The sequence below is a fragment of the Heptranchias perlo genome, unplaced genomic scaffold (assembly GCF_035084215.1).
Source record: "Heptranchias perlo isolate sHepPer1 unplaced genomic scaffold, sHepPer1.hap1 HAP1_SCAFFOLD_891, whole genome shotgun sequence".
NCBI lineage: Eukaryota > Metazoa > Chordata > Chondrichthyes > Hexanchiformes > Hexanchidae > Heptranchias > Heptranchias perlo.
This window is the reverse complement of record NW_027139931.1, coordinates 4,224-22,993: the sequence shown is the minus strand read 5'-3', so window position 1 is coordinate 22,993 and position 18,770 is coordinate 4,224. Positions and strand designations below refer to the sequence as shown.

At 49.9% G+C, this 18,770-nt stretch overlaps 1 protein-coding gene across 1 annotated transcript in view; it reads left to right on the top strand.

Moving 5' to 3' along the window:
- LOC137319798 (cap-specific mRNA (nucleoside-2'-O-)-methyltransferase 1-like) overlaps window positions 1–18,487 on the top strand; it is a gene marked incomplete at both ends in the record, with an annotated part of 70,024 nt that extends 51,537 nt beyond the window's left edge. Inside the window, 4 exons of the mRNA XM_067981731.1 lie at window positions 6,980–7,112; window positions 14,201–14,380; window positions 16,210–16,266; window positions 18,430–18,487. Of these exons, the coding sequence (XP_067837832.1) occupies window positions 6,980–7,112; window positions 14,201–14,380; window positions 16,210–16,266; window positions 18,430–18,487 (428 nt within the window). The remainder of the gene's footprint in view (window positions 1–6,979; window positions 7,113–14,200; window positions 14,381–16,209; window positions 16,267–18,429) is intronic.
- Window positions 18,488–18,770: the final 283 nt, after the last annotated feature.

Genomic DNA, 18,770 nt, shown 5'->3' with positions numbered 1-18,770 from the left:
TGCTTTATCTTGTATGGTGTCGAGCTTCTTGAGTGTTGTTGGAGCTGCACTCATCCAGGCAAGTGGAGAGTATTCCATCACACTCCTGACTTGTGCCTTGTAGATGGTGGAAAGGCTTTGGGGAGTCAGGAGGTGAGTCACTTGCCGCAGAATACCCAGCCTCTGACCTGCTCTCGTAGCCACAGTATTTATATGGCTGGTCCAGTTAAGTTTCTGGTCAATGGTGACCCCCAGGATGTTGATGGTGGGGGATTCGGCGATGGTAATGCCGTTGAATGTCAAGGGGAAGTGGTTAGACTCTCTCTTGTTGGAGATGGTCATTGCCTGGCACTTATCTGGCGCGAATGTGACTTGCCACTTATCAGCCCAAGCCTGGATGTTGTCCAGGTCTTGCTGCATGCAGGCTCGGACTGCTTCATTATCTGAGGGGTTGCGAATGGAACTGAACACTGTGCAGTCATCAGCGAACATCCCCATTTCTGACCTTATGATGGAGGGAAGGTCATTGATGAAGCAGCTGAAGATGGTTGGGCCTTGGACACTGCCCTGAGGAACTCCTGCAGCAATGCCCTGGGGCTGAGATGACTGGCCTCCAACAACCACTACCATCTTCCTTTGTGCTCGGTATGACTCCAGCCACTGGAGAGTTTTCCCCCTGATTCCCATTGACTTCAATTTTACTCGGGCTCCTTGGTGCCACACTCGGTCAAATGCTGCCTTGATGTCAAGGGCAGTCACTCTCACCTCACCTCTGGAATTCAGCTCTTTTGTCCATGTTTGGACCAAGTCTGTAATGAGGTCTGGAGCCGAGTGGTCCTGGCGGAACCCAAACTGAGCATCGGTGAGCAGGTTATTGGTGAGTAAGTGCCGCTTGATAGCACTGTCGACGACACCTTCCATCACTTTGCTGATGATTGAGAGTAGACTGATGGGGCGGTAATTGGCCGGATTGGATTTGTCCTGCTTTTTGTGGACAGGACATACCTGGGCAATTTTCCACATTGTCGGGTGGATGCCAGTGTTGTAGCTGTACTGGAACAGCTTGGCTAGAGGCGCAGCTAGTTCTGGAGCACAAGTCTTCAGCACTACAGCTGGGATGTTGTCAGGGCCCATAGCCTTTGCTGTATCCAGTGCACTCAGCCGTTTCTTGATATCACGTGGAGTGAATCGAATTGGCCGAAGACTGGCTTCCGTGATGGTGGGGATATCGGGAGGAGGCACTTCTGGCTGAAGATGGTTGCAAACGCTTCAGCCTTGTCTTTTGCACTCACGTGCTGGACTCCGCCATCATTGAGAATGGGGATGTTTGCAGAGCCTCCTCCTCCCGTTAGTTGTTTAATTGTCCACCACCATTCACGACTGGATGTGGCAGGACTGCAGAGCTTTGATCTGATCCGTTGGTTGTGGAATCGCTTAGCTCTGTCTATAGCATGTTGCTTCCGCTGTTTAGCATGCATGTAGTCCTGAGTTGTAGCTTCACCAGGTTGGCACCTCATTTTTAGGTACGCCTGGTGCTGCTCCTGGCATGCTCTTCTACACTCCTCATTGAACCAGGGTTGATCCCCTGGCTTGTTGGTAATGGTAGAGTGAGGAATATGCCGGGCCATGAGGTTACAGATTGTGCTGGAATACAATTCTGCTGCTGCTGATGGCCCACAGCGCCTCATGGATGCCCAGTTTTGAGCTGCTAGATCTGTTCTGAATCTATCCCATTTAGCACGGTGGTAGTGCCACACAACACGTTGGATGGTGTCCTCAGTGCGAAGACGGGACTTCATCTCCACGAGGACTGTGCGGTGGTCACTCCTACCAATACTGTCATGGACAGATGCATTTGCAACAGGTGGATTGGTGAGGACGAGGTCAAGTAAGTTTTTCCCTCGTGTTGGTTCGCTCACCACCTGCCGCAGGCCCAGTCTGGCAGCTATGTCCTTCAGGACTCGGCCAGCTCGGTCAGTAGTGGTGCTACCGAGCCACTCTTGGTGATGGACATTGAAGTCCCCCACCCAGAGTACATTCTGTGCCCTTGCTACCCTCAGTGCTTCCTCCAAGTGGTGTTCAACATGGAGGAGGACTGATTCTTCAGCTGAGGGAGGACGGTAGGTGGTAATCAGCAGGAGGTTTCCTTGCCCATGTTTGACCTGATGCCATGAGATTTCATGGGGTCCAGAGTCAATGTTGAGGACTCCCAGGGCCACTCCCTCCTGACTGTATATCACTGTACCGCCACCTCTGGTGGGTCTGTCCTGCCGGTGGGACAGGACATACCCAGGGATGGTGATGGGAGAGTCTGGGACGTTGGCTGAAAGATATGATTCTGTGAGTATGGCTATGTCAGGCTGTTGCTTGACTAGTCTGTGGGACAGCTCTCCCAATTTTGGCACAAGTCCCCAGATGTTAGTAAGGAGGACCTTGCAGGGTCGACTGGGCTTGGTGTTTTGCCGTTGTCGTGTCCGGTGCCTAGTGGTCCGATGCCGGGTGGTCCGTCCGGTTTTATTCTTATTCTGACTTTTCGTAGCGAGATTTTACAACTGAGTGGCTTGCTCGGCCATTTCAGAATCAACCACATTGCTGTGGGTCTGGAGTCACATATAGGCCCAGACTGGGTAAGGACGGCAGGTTTCCTTCCCTAAAGGACATTAGTGAACGGGAGAGTGATCGAGGGGTTATAGTGTGTGTTAAATGGGACAGGGTGTGATCGGGAGAGTGATCGAGGGGTTATAGTGTGTGTTAAATGGGACAGGGTGTGATCGGGAGAGTGATCGAGGGGTTATAGTGTGTGTTAAATGGGACAGGGAGTGATCGGGAGAGTGATCGAGGGGTTATAGTGTGTGTTAAATGGGACAGGGTGTGATCGGGAGAGTGATCGAGGGGTTATAGTGTGTGTTAAATGGGACAGGGTGTGATCGGGAGAGTGATCGAGGGGTTATAGTGTGTGTTAAATGGGACAGTGTGTGATCGGGAGAGTGATCGAGGGGTTATAGTGTGTGTTAAATGGGACAGTGTGTGATCGGGAGAGAGATCGAGGGGTTATAGTGTGTGTTAAATGGGACAGGGTGTGATCGGGAGAGTGATCGAGGGGTTATAGTGTGTGTTAAATGGGACAGGGTGTGATCGGGAGAGTGATCGAGGGGTTATAGTGTGTGTTAAATGGGACAGGGTGTGATCGGGAGAGTGATCGAGGGGTTATAGTGTGTGTTAAATGGGACAGGGTGTGATCGGGAGAGTGATCGAGGGGTTATAGTGTGTGTTAAATGGGACAGGGTGATCGGGAGAGTGATCGAGGGGTTATAGTGTGTGTTAAATGGGACAGTGTGTGATCGGGAGAGTGATCGAGGGGTTATAGTGTGTGTTAAATGGGACAGGGAGTGATCGGGAGAGTGATCGAGGGGTTACAGTGTGTGTTAAATGGAACAGGGTGTGATCGGGAGAGTGATCGAGGGGTTACAGTGTGTGTTAAATGGTACAGGGTGTGATCGGGAGAGTGATCGAGGGGTTATAGTGTGTGTTAAATGGGACAGGGTGTGATCGGGAGAGTGATCGAGGGGTTATAGTGTGTGTTAAATGGGACAGGGTGTGATCGGGAGAGTGATCGAGGGGTTATAGTGTGTGTTAAATGGGACAGTGTGTGATCGGGAGAGTGATCGAGGGGTTATAGTGTGTGTTAAATGGGACAGTGTGTGATCGGGAGAGTGATCGAGGGGTTATAGTGTGTGTTAAATGGGACAGGGTGTGATCGGGAGAGTGATCGAGGGGTTATAGTGTGTGTTAAATGGGACAGGGTGTGATCGGGAGAGTGATCGAGGGGTTATAGTGTGTGTTAAATGGGACAGGGTGTGATCGGGAGAGTGATCGAGGGGTTATAGTGTGTGTTAAATGGGACAGGGTGTGATCGGGAGAGTGATCGAGGGGTTATAGTGTGTGTTAAATGGGACAGTGTGTGATCGGGAGAGTGATCGAGGGGTTATAGTGTGTGTTAAATGGGACAGGGTGTGATCGGGAGAGTGATCGAGGGGTTATAGTGTGTGTTAAATGGGACAGGGTGTGATCGGGAGAGTGATCGAGGGGTTATAGTGTGTGTTAAATGGGACAGGGTGTGATCGGGAGAGTGATCGAGGGGTTATAGTGTGTGTTAAATGGGACAGGGTGTGATCGGGAGAGTGATCGAGGGGTTACAGTGTGTGTTAAATGGGACAGTGTGTGATCGGGAGAGAGATCGAGGGGTTATAGTGTGTGTTAAATGGGACAGGGTGTGATCGGGAGAGTGATCGAGGGGTTATAGTGTGTGTTAAATGGGACAGGGTGTGATCGGGAGAGTGATCGAGGGGTTATAGTGTGTGTTAAATGGGACAGGGTGTGATCGGGAGAGTGATCGAGGGGTTATAGTGTGTGTTAAATGGGACAGGGTGTGATCGGGAGAGTGATCGAGGGGTTATAGTGTGTGTTAAATGGGACAGGGTGTGATCGGGAGAGTGATCGAGGGGTTACAGTGTGTGTTAAATGGGACAGAGTGTGATCGGGAGAGTGATCGAGGGGTTATAGTGTGTGTTAAATGGGACAGGGTGTGATCGGGAGAGTGATCGAGGGGTTATAGTGTGTGTTAAATGGGACAGGGTGTGATCGGGAGAGTGATCGAGGGGTTATAGTGTGTGTTAAATGGGACAGGGTGTGATCGGGAGAGTGATCGAGGGGTTACAGTGTGTGTTAAATGGGACAGTGTGTGATCGGGAGAGTGATCGAGGGGTTATAGTGTGTGTTAAATGGGACAGGGTGTGATCGGGAGAGTGATCGAGGGGTTATAGTGTGTGTTAAATGGGACAGGGTGTGATCGGGAGAGTGATCGAGGGGTTATAGTGTGTGTTAAATGGGACAGGGAGTGATCGGGAGAGTGATCGAGGGGTTATAGTGTGTGTTAAATGGGACAGGGTGTGATCGGGAGAGTGATCGAGGGGTTATAGTGTGTGTTAAATGGGACAGGATGTGATCGGGAGAGTGATCGAGGGGTTATAGTGTGTGTTAAATGGGACAGGGTGTGATCGGGAGAGTGATCGAGGGGTTATAGTGTGTGTTAAATGGGACAGGGTGTGATCGGGAGAGTGATCGAGGGGTTATAGTGTGTGTTAAATGGGACAGGGAGTGATCGGGAGAGTGATCGAGGGGTTATAGTGTGTGTTAAATGGGACAGGGTGTGATCGGGAGAGTGATCGAGGGGTTATAGTGTGTGTTAAATGGGACAGTGTGTGATCGGGAGAGTGATCGAGGGGTTATAGTGTGTGTTAAATGGGACAGTGTGTGATCGGGAGAGAGATCGAGGGGTTATAGTGTGTGTTAAATGGGACAGTGTGTGATCGGGAGAGAGATCGAGGGGTTATAGTGTGTGTTAAATGGGACAGTGTGTGATCGGGAGAGTGATCGAGGGGTTACAGTGTGTGTTAAATGGGACAGTGTGTGATCGGGAGAGTGATCGAGGGGTTATAGTGTGTGTTAAATGGGACAGGGTGTGATCGGGAGAGTGATCGAGGGGTTATAGTGTGTGTTAAATGGGACAGGGTGTGATCGGGAGAGTGATCGAGGGGTTATAGTGTGTGTTAAATGGGACAGTGTGTGATCGGGAGAGTGATCGAGGGGTTACAGTGTGTGTTAAATGGGACAGGGTGTGATCGGGAGAGTGATCGAGGGGTTATAGTGTGTGTTAAATGGGACAGTGTGTGATCGGGAGAGTGATCGAGGGGTTATAGTGTGTGTTAAATGGGACAGGGTGTGATCGGGAGAGTGATCGAGGGGTTATAGTGTGTGTTAAATGGGACAGGGTGTGATCGGGAGAGTGATCGAGGGGTTATAGTGTGTGTTAAATGGGACAGGGTGTGATCGGGAGAGAGATCGAGGGGTTACAGTGTGTGTTAAATGGGACAGGGTGTGATCGGGAGAGTGATCGAGGGGTTATAGTGTGTGTTAAATGGGACAGTGTGTGATCGGGAGAGTGATCGAGGGGTTATAGTGTGTGTTAAATGGGACAGGGTGTGATCGGGAGAGTGATCGAGGGGTTATAGTGTGTGTTAAATGGGACAGGGTGTGATCGGGAGAGTGATCGAGGGGTTATAGTGTGTGTTAAATGGGACAGGGTGTGATCGGGAGAGTGATCGAGGGGTTATAGTGTGTGTTAAATGGGACAGGGTGTGATCGGGAGAGTGATCGAGGGGTTATAGTGTGTGTTAAATGGGACAGTGTGTGATCGGGAGAGTGATCGAGGGGTTATAGTGTGTGTTAAATGGGACAGGGTGTGATCGGGAGAGTGATCGAGGGGTTATAGTGTGTGTTAAATGGGACAGGGTGTTATTGGTGAGAGTGATCGAGGGGTTATAGTGTGTTAAATGGGACAGGGTGTGATCGGGAGAGTGATCGAGGGGTTATAGTGTGTGTTAAATGGGACAGTGTGTGATCGGGAGAGAGATCGAGGGGTTATAGTGTGTGTTAAATGGGACAGTGTGTGATCGGGAGAGTGATCGAGGGGTTATAGTGTGTGTTAAATGGGACAGGGTGTGATCGGGAGAGTGATCGAGGGGTTATAGTGTGTGTTAAATGGGACAGGGTGTGATCGGGAGAGTGATCGAGGGGTTATAGTGTGTGTTAAATGGGACAGGGTGTGATCGGGAGAGTGATCGAGGGGTCATACTGTGTGTTAAATGGGACAGTGTGTGATTGGGAGTGATTGAGGGGATATTGCTGAAAAGTTTATTGAGTTGAAATGAATTTACTTCAGGTGCTGTGAACACTCAGTCGGTCAGGCGGATGCTTTGTTTCAAACTTTCTCGATCTGTCAGCACAATGTGCATGCTGGAATGAACTGAAATGTAAATTGCTGACCCCATTGGCCGATCTCGTGGAGTTTGTGATAATCAGGCTGCCGACACTCGGTGCTGTCCGCAGCTCTCTGTTCACTATCTGCCTCTCCATTCTGCCTTCCCTTCTCCGCTTGCAGGTGGCCATTTTGTTTGTAAGACCTTTGACCTCTTCACACCGTTCAGCGTGGGGCTCATTTACCTGCTGTACATTTGCTTCGAGCGAGTCTCACTGTTCAAACCAGTGACCAGCCGCCCAGCCAACTCCGAGAGGTGAGCCTTCTCTTCCTTCCAGTTCAGTCTGCACACCATTGCTGAGGTCGAAAGGCAGCCCGGGGGTTGTTGCGGGGTGGGGGGCGTTGCTGTGGTCAAAGGGCAGCCTGGGTGGGGGCGCGGGTGCGGTCTCTGAGGTCAAAGGGCAGTCCCATGGGTCACTGGTCGAAGGGCAGCCTGGAGTTTGGGAGGGGTGGGTCGGGGCGCGGTCACTGAGGTCAAAGGACAGTGTTGGGGTTACTTCGAGTGCACAGCACAGAAACAGGCCATTCGGCCCAACAGGTCCATGCCGGTGTTTATGCTCCACACGAGCCTCCTCCCTCCCGACTTCATCTCACCCTATCAGAATGCCCTTCTATTCCTTTCTCCCTCATGTGTTTATCGAGCTTCCCCTTAAATGTATCTACACTATTCACCTCAATCACTCCTTGTGGGAGCGAGTTCCACATTCTCACCACTCTCTGGGGAAAGAAGTTTCTCCTGAATTCCCTATTGAATTTATTGGTGAATATTTTAACTTTATGACCTCTAGTTTTGGACTCCCCCACAAGTGGAAACATCTTCTCTACTTTTACTCCATACGAAGATACGAATTAAGAGCAGGAGTCGGCCATTCGGCCCCTCGAGCCTGCTCTGCCATTTGATAAGATCATGGCTGATCTCATTGCGACCTCAACCCTACTTTCCCGTCTCCCTACTATAACCTTTGACCCCCTCATTAATCAGGAATCTATCTAACTCAGCCTTAATAATATTCAATGACCCTGCCTCCCCCGCTCTCTGGGGAAGGGAGTTCCACAGACTCACCACCCTCTCAGAAAAAATTTCTCCTCATCTCCGTCTTAAATGGGAGACCCCTTATTTTTAAACTGTGGCCCCGAGTTCTAGTCTCTCCCACAAGGGGAAACATCCCCTCAGCATCTACCCCTTCTCGTCCCCTCAGGATCTTATATGTTTCAATAAGATCTCGTCTCATTCTTCTAAACTCCAGTGTATACAGGCCCAACTTGTCCAACCTTTCCTCATAAGATAACCCCCTCATCCCAGGAATCAGTCGAGTGAACCTTCTCTGAACCACCTCCAAAGCCATTATGTCCTTTCTTAAATAAGGAGACCAAAACTGCACACAGTATTCTAGATGTGGTCGCACCAATTCCCTGTACAACTGCAGCAAAACATCTCGACTTTTATATTCCGTTCCCCTTGCAATAAATGACAACATTCCATTTGCCTTCCTAATCACTTGCTGTACCTGCATACTAACTTTTTGTGATTCATGTACTGGGACACCCAGATTGTCTGTACCTCAGAGTTCTGCAATCTCTCTCCATTTAAATAATATACTGCTTTTCTATTCCTCCTGCCAAAGTGGACAAGTTCACATTTTCCCACATTATACTCCATCTGCCAATTTTTGCCCACTCACTTAACCTGTCTATATCCCTTTACAGACTCCTTATGTCCTCTTCACAACTTACTTTCCCACCTACCTTTGTGTTATCAGTAAATTTAACAACTATACATTCGGTCCCTTCATCCAAGTCATTGATATAGATTGTAAATAGTTGAGGCCCCAGCACTGATCCTGTGGCTCTCCACTCGATACATCTTGCCAACCTGAAAATGACCCATTTATTCCTACTCTCTGTTTCCTGTGAGCTAACCAATCCTTTATCCATGCTAAATACTAATACTTCACCCTATGAAACCCTTTCATTGAAAGATTACAGCACAGAAGGAGGCCATTCAGCCCATCGAGTCCGTGCCGGCTCTCTAAGAGCAATCCAGCTGGTCCCACTCCCCCGCCCTGTCCATGTAGCCCTGCAAATTTTTTCCTTTTCAAGTCCTTATCCAGTTCCCTTTTGAAGGCCATGATTGAATCTGCCTCCACCACCCCCTCGGGCAGTGCATTCCCGATCCTAACCACTCGCTGCGTAAAAAAGTTTTTCCTCATGTCACCTTTGGTTCTTTTGCCAATCACCTTAAATCTGTGTCCTCTGGTTACCGACCCCTCCGCTAAGGGAAATAGGCCCTCACTATCATTCTATTTCGGCCCCTCGTAATTTTATACACCTCAATTAAATCTCCCCTCAGCCTCCACTGTTCCAGGGAAAACAACCCCAGCCGATCCAGTCTTTCCTCATAGCTAAAATTCTCCAGTCCTGGCAACATCCTCGTAAATCTCCTCTGCACCCTCTCCAGTGCAATCACATCTTTCCTGTAATGTGGTGACCAGAACTGTACACAGTACTCAAGCTGTGGCCTAACTAGTGTTTTATACAGTTCCAGCATAACCTCCCTGCTCTTATATTCTATGCCTCGGTTAATAAAGGAAAGTATTCCATATGCCTTCTTAACCACCTTATCTACCTGTCCTGCTACCTTCAGGGATCTGTGGACAAGCACTCCAAGGTCCCTCACTTCCTCTACACCTCTCACTATCCTCCCATTTATTGTGTATTCCTTTGCCTTGTTTGCTCTCCCAAATGCATCACCTCACACTTCTCCGGATTGAATTCCATTTGCCACTTTTCTGCCCATCTGACCAGTCCATTGATATCTTCCTGCAGTCTACAGCTTTCCTCCTCACTATCAACCACACGGCCCATCTTTGTATCATCTGCAAATCTCTTAATCATGCCCCCCACGTTTAAGTCCAAGTCATTAATATGGACCACAAAAAGCAAGGGACTGAGTACTGAGCCCTGTGGAACCCCACTGGAAACAGCCTTCCAGTCACAAAAACACCCGTCGACCATTACCCTTTGCTTCCTGCCACTGAGACAATTTTGGATCCAATTTGCCACATTCCCTTGGATCCCATGGGCTTTTACGTTTTTGACCAATCTGCCATGTGGGACCTTGTCAAAAGCCTTGCTAGAATCCATGTAGACTACATCAAACGCACGACCCTCATCGACCCTCCTTATTACCGCCTCAAAAAATTCAATCAAGTTAGTCAGACACGACCTTCCCTTAACAAATCCATGCTGACTGTCCTTGATTACTCCGTGCCTTTCTAAGTGACGGTTTATCCTGTCCCTCAGAATTGATTCCGATAATTTGCCCACCACCGAGGTTAGACTGACTGGCCTGTAATTACTCGGTCTATCCCTTTCTCCCTTTTTAAACAACGGTACAATGTTCGCAGTCCTCCAATCCTCCGGCCCCACGCCTGTATCCAGTGAGGATTGGAAAATGATGGTCAGAGCCTCCGCTATTTCCTCCCTGGCTTCTCTTAACAGCCTGGGATACATTTCATCCGGGCCTGGTGATTTATCTACTTTCAAAGATGCTAATCCCCTTAATACTTCCTCTCTCACTATGTTTATCCCATCCAATATTTCACACTCCTCCTCCTTAACTACAATCTCTGCATCATCCCTCTCCTTTGTGAAGACAGACGCAAAGTATTCATTAAGAACCATCCCCACATCTTCCGCCTCCACTCATAGGTCACCTTTTTGGTCTCTAATGGGCCCTACTCTTTCCTTAGTTATCCTCTTGCTCTTTATGTATTTATAAAACATCTTTGGGTTTTCTTCGATTTTACCGTCGAATATTTTTTCATTCCCTCTCTTTGTTTTCCTAATTTCCTGTTTAATTTCACCCCTGCACTTTCTATCCTCCTCTCGGCTTTCTGCCGTATTGAGCTCTCGGTGTCTGACATAAGTTTCCCTTTTTTACCTTATCTTACCCTGAATGCTTCTTGTCATCCAGGGGGCTCGAGATTTGGGACTCCCTCCCTTTTTCTTGGTGGGAACATGTTTACTCTGAACCCCTTGAATCTCCCCCTTGAATGCCTCCCACTGCTCTGACACTGATTTACCTTCAAGTCGCTGTTTCCAGTCCACTTTTGCTAAATCACTTCTCAGCTCAGTAAAATTGGCCTTTCCCCAATTGTGAACTGTTACTCCTGTTCCATCTCTGTCCTTTTCCATAACAATGATATATCTAACTGTATTATGATCACTATCACCTTTGGTTCTTTTGCCAATCACCTTAAATCTGTGTCCTCTGGTTCTTGACCCTTCCGCCAATGGGAACAGTTTCTCTCTATCTGCTCTGTCTGGACCCTTCATGATTTTGAACACCTCGATCAAATCTCCTCGCAACCGTCTCTGTTCCAAGGAGAACAATCCCAGCTTGGGGAAGGTTTAAACTAGAGTGGCAGGGGGATGGGAACCTGAGCGGGGAGTCAGAAGGGAGTAAAGTTGAGAGCAGTAAGCTAGGGGAAGACCCAGGGGAAATTTACAATACAAATAGTTCAAACAGTTGTTCAAGAACAAATGAAAGGGAAAAGTGTCGAGCAGCGGAAAGAAAGTGTACTTTAGACACGACAGATAAAGTGAAAACTAGAAGGCGTAAGGCGATTAACCCAGCATCAAAGCTGAAGGTCAGGCTAGGGTGTGTGGCCCAACTAAGAGTTCTATATACAAACGCACGGAGTATAAGGAATAAATTAAATGAACTACAGGTTCAAATTCAAATTGGAGGGTATGACATGATAGCTATTACTGAGACATGGCTGCAGGATGGTCAGGATTGGGAACTAAATATACCAGGTTATAAGGTCTACAGGAGAGACAGGGAAAATGGAAGAGGGGGAGGAGTAGCCTTAGTGATTAAAGATGAAATCAATTCAGTGATAAAGGAGGATATAACGAGTGGTAAGCAGCCAACAGAGACCTTATGGGTTGGATTGAGAAATAGGAAAGGATCTAAGACTATAGTGGGAGTTGTGTATAGGAGCCCTGGCAGCAGCTCTGAAGTGCTAGATTGTATAAATGCAGAGATTAGACAAGCGTGTAAGAAAGGCATAGTGGTCTTAATGGGGGACTTTAACCTTCACATAGATTGGGGAAAGCAGACTAGCAACTGTCAGAAAGGTAGTGAATTTCTTGAGTGTGTCCGGGATAGTTTTCTACAGCAGTATGTCCTAGAGGCAACAAGGGGGCAAGCCATACTGGATTTAGTAATGAGTAATGAACCAGATTTAGTTAACGGCTTAACTGTGCGTGAACATCTATCCAATAGTGATCATAACATGATCGAGTTCAAGGCAGTGTTTGAAAGGGAAAAAAGCGAGTCAGCTGCTAAGATTCTAGACTTGGGTAAGGCCGACTTCAATGGGATGAGACAGAGACTGTCCACAGTAAACTGGGCAAATCTGTTAATGGGTAAAACGACTGATGATCAGTGGGAAATGTTTAAAGAAACATTTAACGTGATACAGAATCGGTTTATACCCCTGAGGGGCAAGAACTCTACTTGCCAAAAAAAACAGCCATGGACAACTAAAGAGGTAAGGGACAGTATAAGACATAAGGAAAGGGCATACAAAAAGGCAAAAAATGGCACAGATCCTGGCAAATGGGAAAGATACAAAGATCAACAAAGGGTCACAAAACAGATAGTAAGAGCTACAAAAAGAGAGTATGAAAAGTAACTTGCAAGGGATATCAAAACCAATACGAAGAACTTTGATAGTTATATTAGGAAAAAGAGGGTGGTCCTATAAGCTTCTCCAGTCTATCCACGTAACTAAAGTCCCTCATCCCTGGAATCATTCTAGTAAATCTCTTCTGCACCCCCTCTCTAAGGCCTTCACATCTTTCCTGAAGTGCGGTGCCCAGAACTGGACACAATGCTCCAGTTGTGGTCGAACCAGTGTTTTATAAAGGTTCATCATGACTTCCTTGCTTTTGTACTCGATGCCTCTATTTTAAAGCCCAGGATCCCGTTTGCTTTTTTAACTGCTTTCTCAACCTGCCCTGCCACCTTCAATGATTTGTGTCCATATACCCCCAGATCTCTCTGTTCCTGAACCCCTTTTAGAATTGTGCCCTCTTGTTTATATTGCCTCTCCTCGTTCTTCCTACCGAAATCTATCACTTCACATTTTTCTGTGTTAAATTTCATCTGCCACGTGTCCGCCCATTCCACCAGCCTGTCTATATCCTCTTGAAGTCTATCACTGTCCTCCTCACTGTTCACTACACTTCCAAGTTTTGTGTCATCTGCAAATTTTGAAATTGTGCCCTGAACACCCAAGTCCAAGTCATTAATATATATCAAGAAAAGCAGTGGTCCCAGCACTGACCCCTGGGGAACACCACTGTACACCTCCCTCCAGTCCGAAAAACAACCGTTCACCACTACTCTCTGTTTCCTGTCCCTTAGACAATTCTGTATCCATGTTGCCACTGCCCCCTTTATTCCATGGGCCACAATCTTGATGATAAACCTACCGTACGGCACTTTATCAAACGCCTTTTGAAAGTCCATATACACCACATCCACCACATTGCCCTCATCGACCCTCTCTGTTACCTCATCAAGAAACTCTATCAGGTTAGTTAAACACGATTTTCCTTTAACAAATCCGTGCTGACTTTCCCTAATCAATCCATACTCGTCCAAGTGACTGTTAATTCTGTCCCAGATTATCGTTTCTAAAAGTTTCCCCACCACTGAGGTTAAACTGACTGGCCTGTAGTTGCTGGGTTTATCCTTACACCCTTTTTTGAACAAGGGTGTAACATTTGCAATTCTCCAGTCCTCTGGCACCACCCCCGTATCTACGGATATTTGGAAGATTATGGCCATCACCTCCGCAATTTCCACCCTTACTTCCCTCAGCAACCTCGGATGCATCCCATCCGGACCGGGTGACTTATCTACTTTAAGTACAGCTAGACTTTCCAGTACCTCCTCTTTATCAATTTTTAGCCCATCTCAACTATATCTTCCTTTCCTGAGACTCTGGCAGCATCTTCTTCCTTGGTAAAGACAGATGCAAAGTCCTCATTTAGTACCTCAGCCATGCCCCCTGCCTCCATGAGTAGATCTCCTTTATGGTCCCTAATCGGCCCCACCCCTCCTCTTACGACCCTTGATAATCTGACAGACCTTTAACATATCACCCCTCAGTCCTTTCTCAGGCAGCAGATATACGCTCCAGTTCTGGTATCATTCTTCGAATCTTTACAGCATCCCCTCCAATGCCTTGAGATCATTTTGTGATTTGGGGTTTCTCTGTCTCCTGGTGTAGTAACACGGTCGTCTCTCACTCCGTGTTGTCCCAGGTACGTGGTGTGTCGAGGATTGAACTCTGGGACAGATTCGATTCGGGAATATCTCTTCAACATCAATCTGAAGCTCAACCATCTGAGAGGGAGTGAGCAGGATGTGGTCAGTGTGGTACCTCTGGACATCATCAAATCCGACACTGACTTCTACCAATACATGCTGACGTCCAACCAGCGGTGAGTCCCTGCCTCCTTCACACGGAACCCTCACCCTCACCCTCCCCTCACCCTCCCCTCACCCTCCACTCACCCTCCCCTCACCCTCCACTCACCGTCTCCCCGTCTCCTTCACCAACCGTCTCTCCCTCCCCTCACCCTCACCCTCACCCTCCCCTCACCCTCCCCTCACCCTCCCCTCACCCTCCCCTCACCCTCACCTCACCGTCTCCCTGTCTCCTCCACCAACCGTCTCTCCCTCCCCTCACCCTCACCCTCACCCTCCCCTCACCCTCCACTCACCCTCACCCTCACCCTCCACTCACCGTCTCCCTGTCTCCTCCACCAACCGTCTCTCCCTCCCCTCACCCTCACCCTCACCCTCCCCTCACCCTCCACTCACCGTCTCCCTGTCTCCTCCACCAACCGTCTCTCCCTCCCCTCACCCTCACCCTCCACTCACCCTCACCCTCACCCTCCCCTCACCCTCACCCTCACCCTCTCCCTCCCCTCACCCTCCGCTCACCCTCACCCTCCACTCACCCTCACCCTCACCCTCCCCTCACCCTCCCCTCACCCTCCCCTCCCCCTCCGCTCACCCTCCACTCACCCTCACCCTCCACTCACCGTCTCCCTGTCTCCTCCACCAACCGTCTCTCCCTCCCCTCACCCTCACCCTCCACTCACCCTCACCCTCACCCTCCCCTCACCCTCCACTCACCCTCACCCTCCCCTCACCCTCCCCTCACCCTCCCCTCACCCTCACCCTCCACTCACCCTCCACTCACCCTCACCCTCCCCTCACCCTCACCCTCACCCTCCGCTCACCCTCCACTCACCCTCCACTCACCCTCACCCTCCACTCACCCTCACCCTCACCCTCACCCTCCCCTCACCCTCACCCTCCCCTCACCCTCCCCTCACCCTCACCCTCCCCTCACCCTCCACTCACCCTCCACTCACCGTCTCCCTGTCTCCTCCACCAACCGTCTCTCCCTCCCCTCACCCTCACCCTCCACTCACCCTCACCCTCACCCTCCACTCACCCTCACCCTCCCCTCACCCTCACCCTCCCCTCACCCTCACCCTCCACTCACCCTCACCCTCACCCTCCACTCACCCTCACCCTCCCCTCACCCTCACCCTCCACTCACCCTCACCCTCACCCTCCCCTCACCCTCCCCTCACCCTCCCCTCACCCTCACCCTCACCCTCCCCTCACCCTCACCCTCCACTCACCCTCACCCTCCCCTCACCCTCCCCTCACCCTCACCCTCCACTCACCGTCTCCCCGTCTCCTTCACCAACCATCTCTCCCTCCCCTCACCCTCACCCTCACCATCTTCCCCTCCCCTCACCGTCTTCCCCTCCCCTCACCGTCTTCCCCTCCCCTCACCGTCTTCCCCTCCCCTCACCGTCTTCCCCTCCCCTCACCGTCTTCCCCTCCCCTCACCATCTCCCCGTCCCCTCACCCTCCACTCACCGTCTCCCTGTCTCCTCCACCAACCGTCTCTCCCTCCCCTCACCCTCACCCTCCACTCACCCTCACCCTCACCCTCCCCTCACCCTCACCCTCACCCTCCCCTCACCCTCACCCTCCGCTCACCCTCCGCTCACCCTCACCCTCCACTCACCCTCACCCTCCCCTCACCCTCCACTCCCCGTCTCCTTCACCAACCGTCTCTCCCTCCCCTCACCCTCACCCTCACCGTCTTCCCCTCCCCTCACCGTCTTCCCCTCCCCTCACCGTCTTCCCCGTCCCCTCCCCTCCCCGTCCCCCCTCGCCGCCCCCCCTCGCCGTCCCCCAGTGTGAGTAACCAGTCTCTCTCTCTTTCTCTTCTCCCTTCCAGCCATGCCATGATGCAGGTCAAGGCTCTCGCTAAAATCCACGCCTTCATCCGTGATTCGTGAGTTCCAACCTTGTTTAAACTCCGCACCTATTCTCTCCGGCTTTCCTCCCCTTCGGGCTCCAGTCCCCCTGGCGCCGGCCCCAACTGATCCTTCTTCATCTGTGAGCTCAGACAGTGATATTCGACAGGGGAGACGTCGCACACAGTGCTGATCCTGTATTCACTTGATATCCACCCACTTTCCATCAGGAACAGGAACGCTGTCTGATTTCCTGGTTGACAGTCACAGCGCGCGATGTGAGAAGTTCCCTCTTTATCTTGTCTGAAGGCAGTTACACAGGAACAGGAGGAGGTCATTCAGCCCCTCGAGCCTGTTCCGCCATTCAGTGAGATCACGGTTGATCTGTGATCTAACTCCATATACCTGCCTTTGGCCCATATCCCTTAATACCTTTGGTTGCCAAAAAGCTATCTATCTCAGATTTAAATGTAACAATTGAGCTAGTATCAATTGCCGTTTGTGGAAGAGAATTCCAAACTTCTACCACCCTTTGTGTGTAGAAATGTTTTCTAATCTCACTCCTGAAAGGTCTGGCTCTAATTTTTAGACTGTGCCCCCTACTCCTGGAATCCCCAACCAGCGGAAATAGTTTCTCTCTATCCACCCTATCCGATCCCCTTAATATCTTATAAACTTCGATCAGATCACCCCTTAACCTTCGAAACTCCAGAGAATACAACCCCAATTTGTGTAATCTCTCCTCGTGACTTAACCCTTGAAGTCCGGGTATCATTCTAGTAAACCTACGCTGCACTCCCTCCAAGGCCAATATGTCCTTCCGAAGGTGCGGTGCCCAGAACTGCTCACAGTACTCCAGGTGCGGTCTAACCAGGGTTTTGTATAGCTGCAGCATAACTTCTGCCCCCTTGTACTCCAGTCCTCTCGATATAAAGGCCAGCATTCCATTTGCCTTCTTGATTATTTTACCTCACATTTGTCTACATTGAATTCCATTTGCCACAGTTTTGCCCATTCACCTAATCTATCAATATCGCTTTGTAATTTTATGTTTTCATCTACACTGCTTACAATGCCACCAATCTTTGTGTCATCGGCAAATTGGATATGTGGCTCTCTCTCCCCTCATCTAAGTCGTTAATAAATATTGTGAATAATTGAGGCCCCAAGACAGATCCCTGCGGGACTCCACTAGTCACATCCTGCCAATGTGAGTACCTTCCCATTATCCCTACTCTCTGTCTCCTGCCACTCAGCCAGTCTCCTAACCAAGTCAATAATTCACCCTCAATTCCATGGGCTTCTATCTTCGCTAACAATCTCTTATGTGGGACTTTATCAAATGCCTTCTGGAAGTCCATATAAATAACATCCATTGACATTCCCCTGTCCACTACTTTAGTCACCGCTTCAAAAAATTCAGTCAGGTTTGTCAGGTATGACCAACCTTTCACAAATCCATGCTGGCTCCCTGATTAACTGAAAATTCTCGAGTGTTCAGTCTCCCTATCCTTAATTATAGACTCCAGCATTTTCCCCACAACAGATGTTCGGCTAACTGGTCTATAATTCCCTGGTTTCCCTCTCTCTCCTTTCTTCAAAAGCGGAGTGACATGTGCAATTTTCCAATCGAGAGGGACAGTTCCAGAATCACGAGAACTCTGGTTACTGGTCACCTTGTCTGAAAGTAGTTACCTGGTTAATAGTCCCGGTGCCAATAGCTAGTTACCTGGTTAATGGTCACTGTGTCTGAAGCTGGTGACCTGGTTAATGGTCATGGTGTCTGAAGGTAGTTATCTGGTTAATGGTTATGGTGTCAATAGCTAGTTACCTGGTTAATGGTCAAAGTATCTGAAGCTGATTACTGGTCACGATGCCTGAAGCTAGTTACCTGGTTAATGGTCACAGTGTCTGAAGCTGGTTACCTGGTTAATGGTCACGTGCTGAAGCTGGTTACCTGGTTAATGGTCACGTGCTGAAGCTGGTTACCTGGTCACGGTGCCTGAAGCTAGCCACCTGGTTAATGGTCACGGTGCTGAAGCTGGTTACCTGGTTAATGGTCACGGTGTCTGAAGCTGGTTACCTGGTTAATGGTCACGTGCTGAAGGTAGTTATCTGGTTAATGGTGTTCTGTGGCCTGGGTAATCTCAGACCTGGTACAGTGCAGCCCATGGATCTAAGTCTGTGTTTTTCTCCTGCAGGAACCTGAATGAGACACGACAGGCTGATATCCGGAAGGAGTGTCTCAAACTGTGGGGGGTGAGTATTGGAGAGGGGGCAGGGCGATGGGTCTGGCACGTCCTCATAACCGCCTCCAATCCCTGAAGGTGCCGACTCTCCCCGGGGTCCAGTCCCTGAAGGTGCCGACTCTCCCCGGGGTCCAGTCCCTGAAGGTGCTGACTCTCCCCGGGGTCCAGTCCCTGAAGGTGCTGACTCTCCCCGGGGTCCAGTCCCTGAAGGTGCCGACTCTCCCCGGGGTCCAGTCCCTGAAGGTGCCGACTCTCCCCGGGGTCCAGTCCCTGAAGGTGCTGACTCTCCCCGG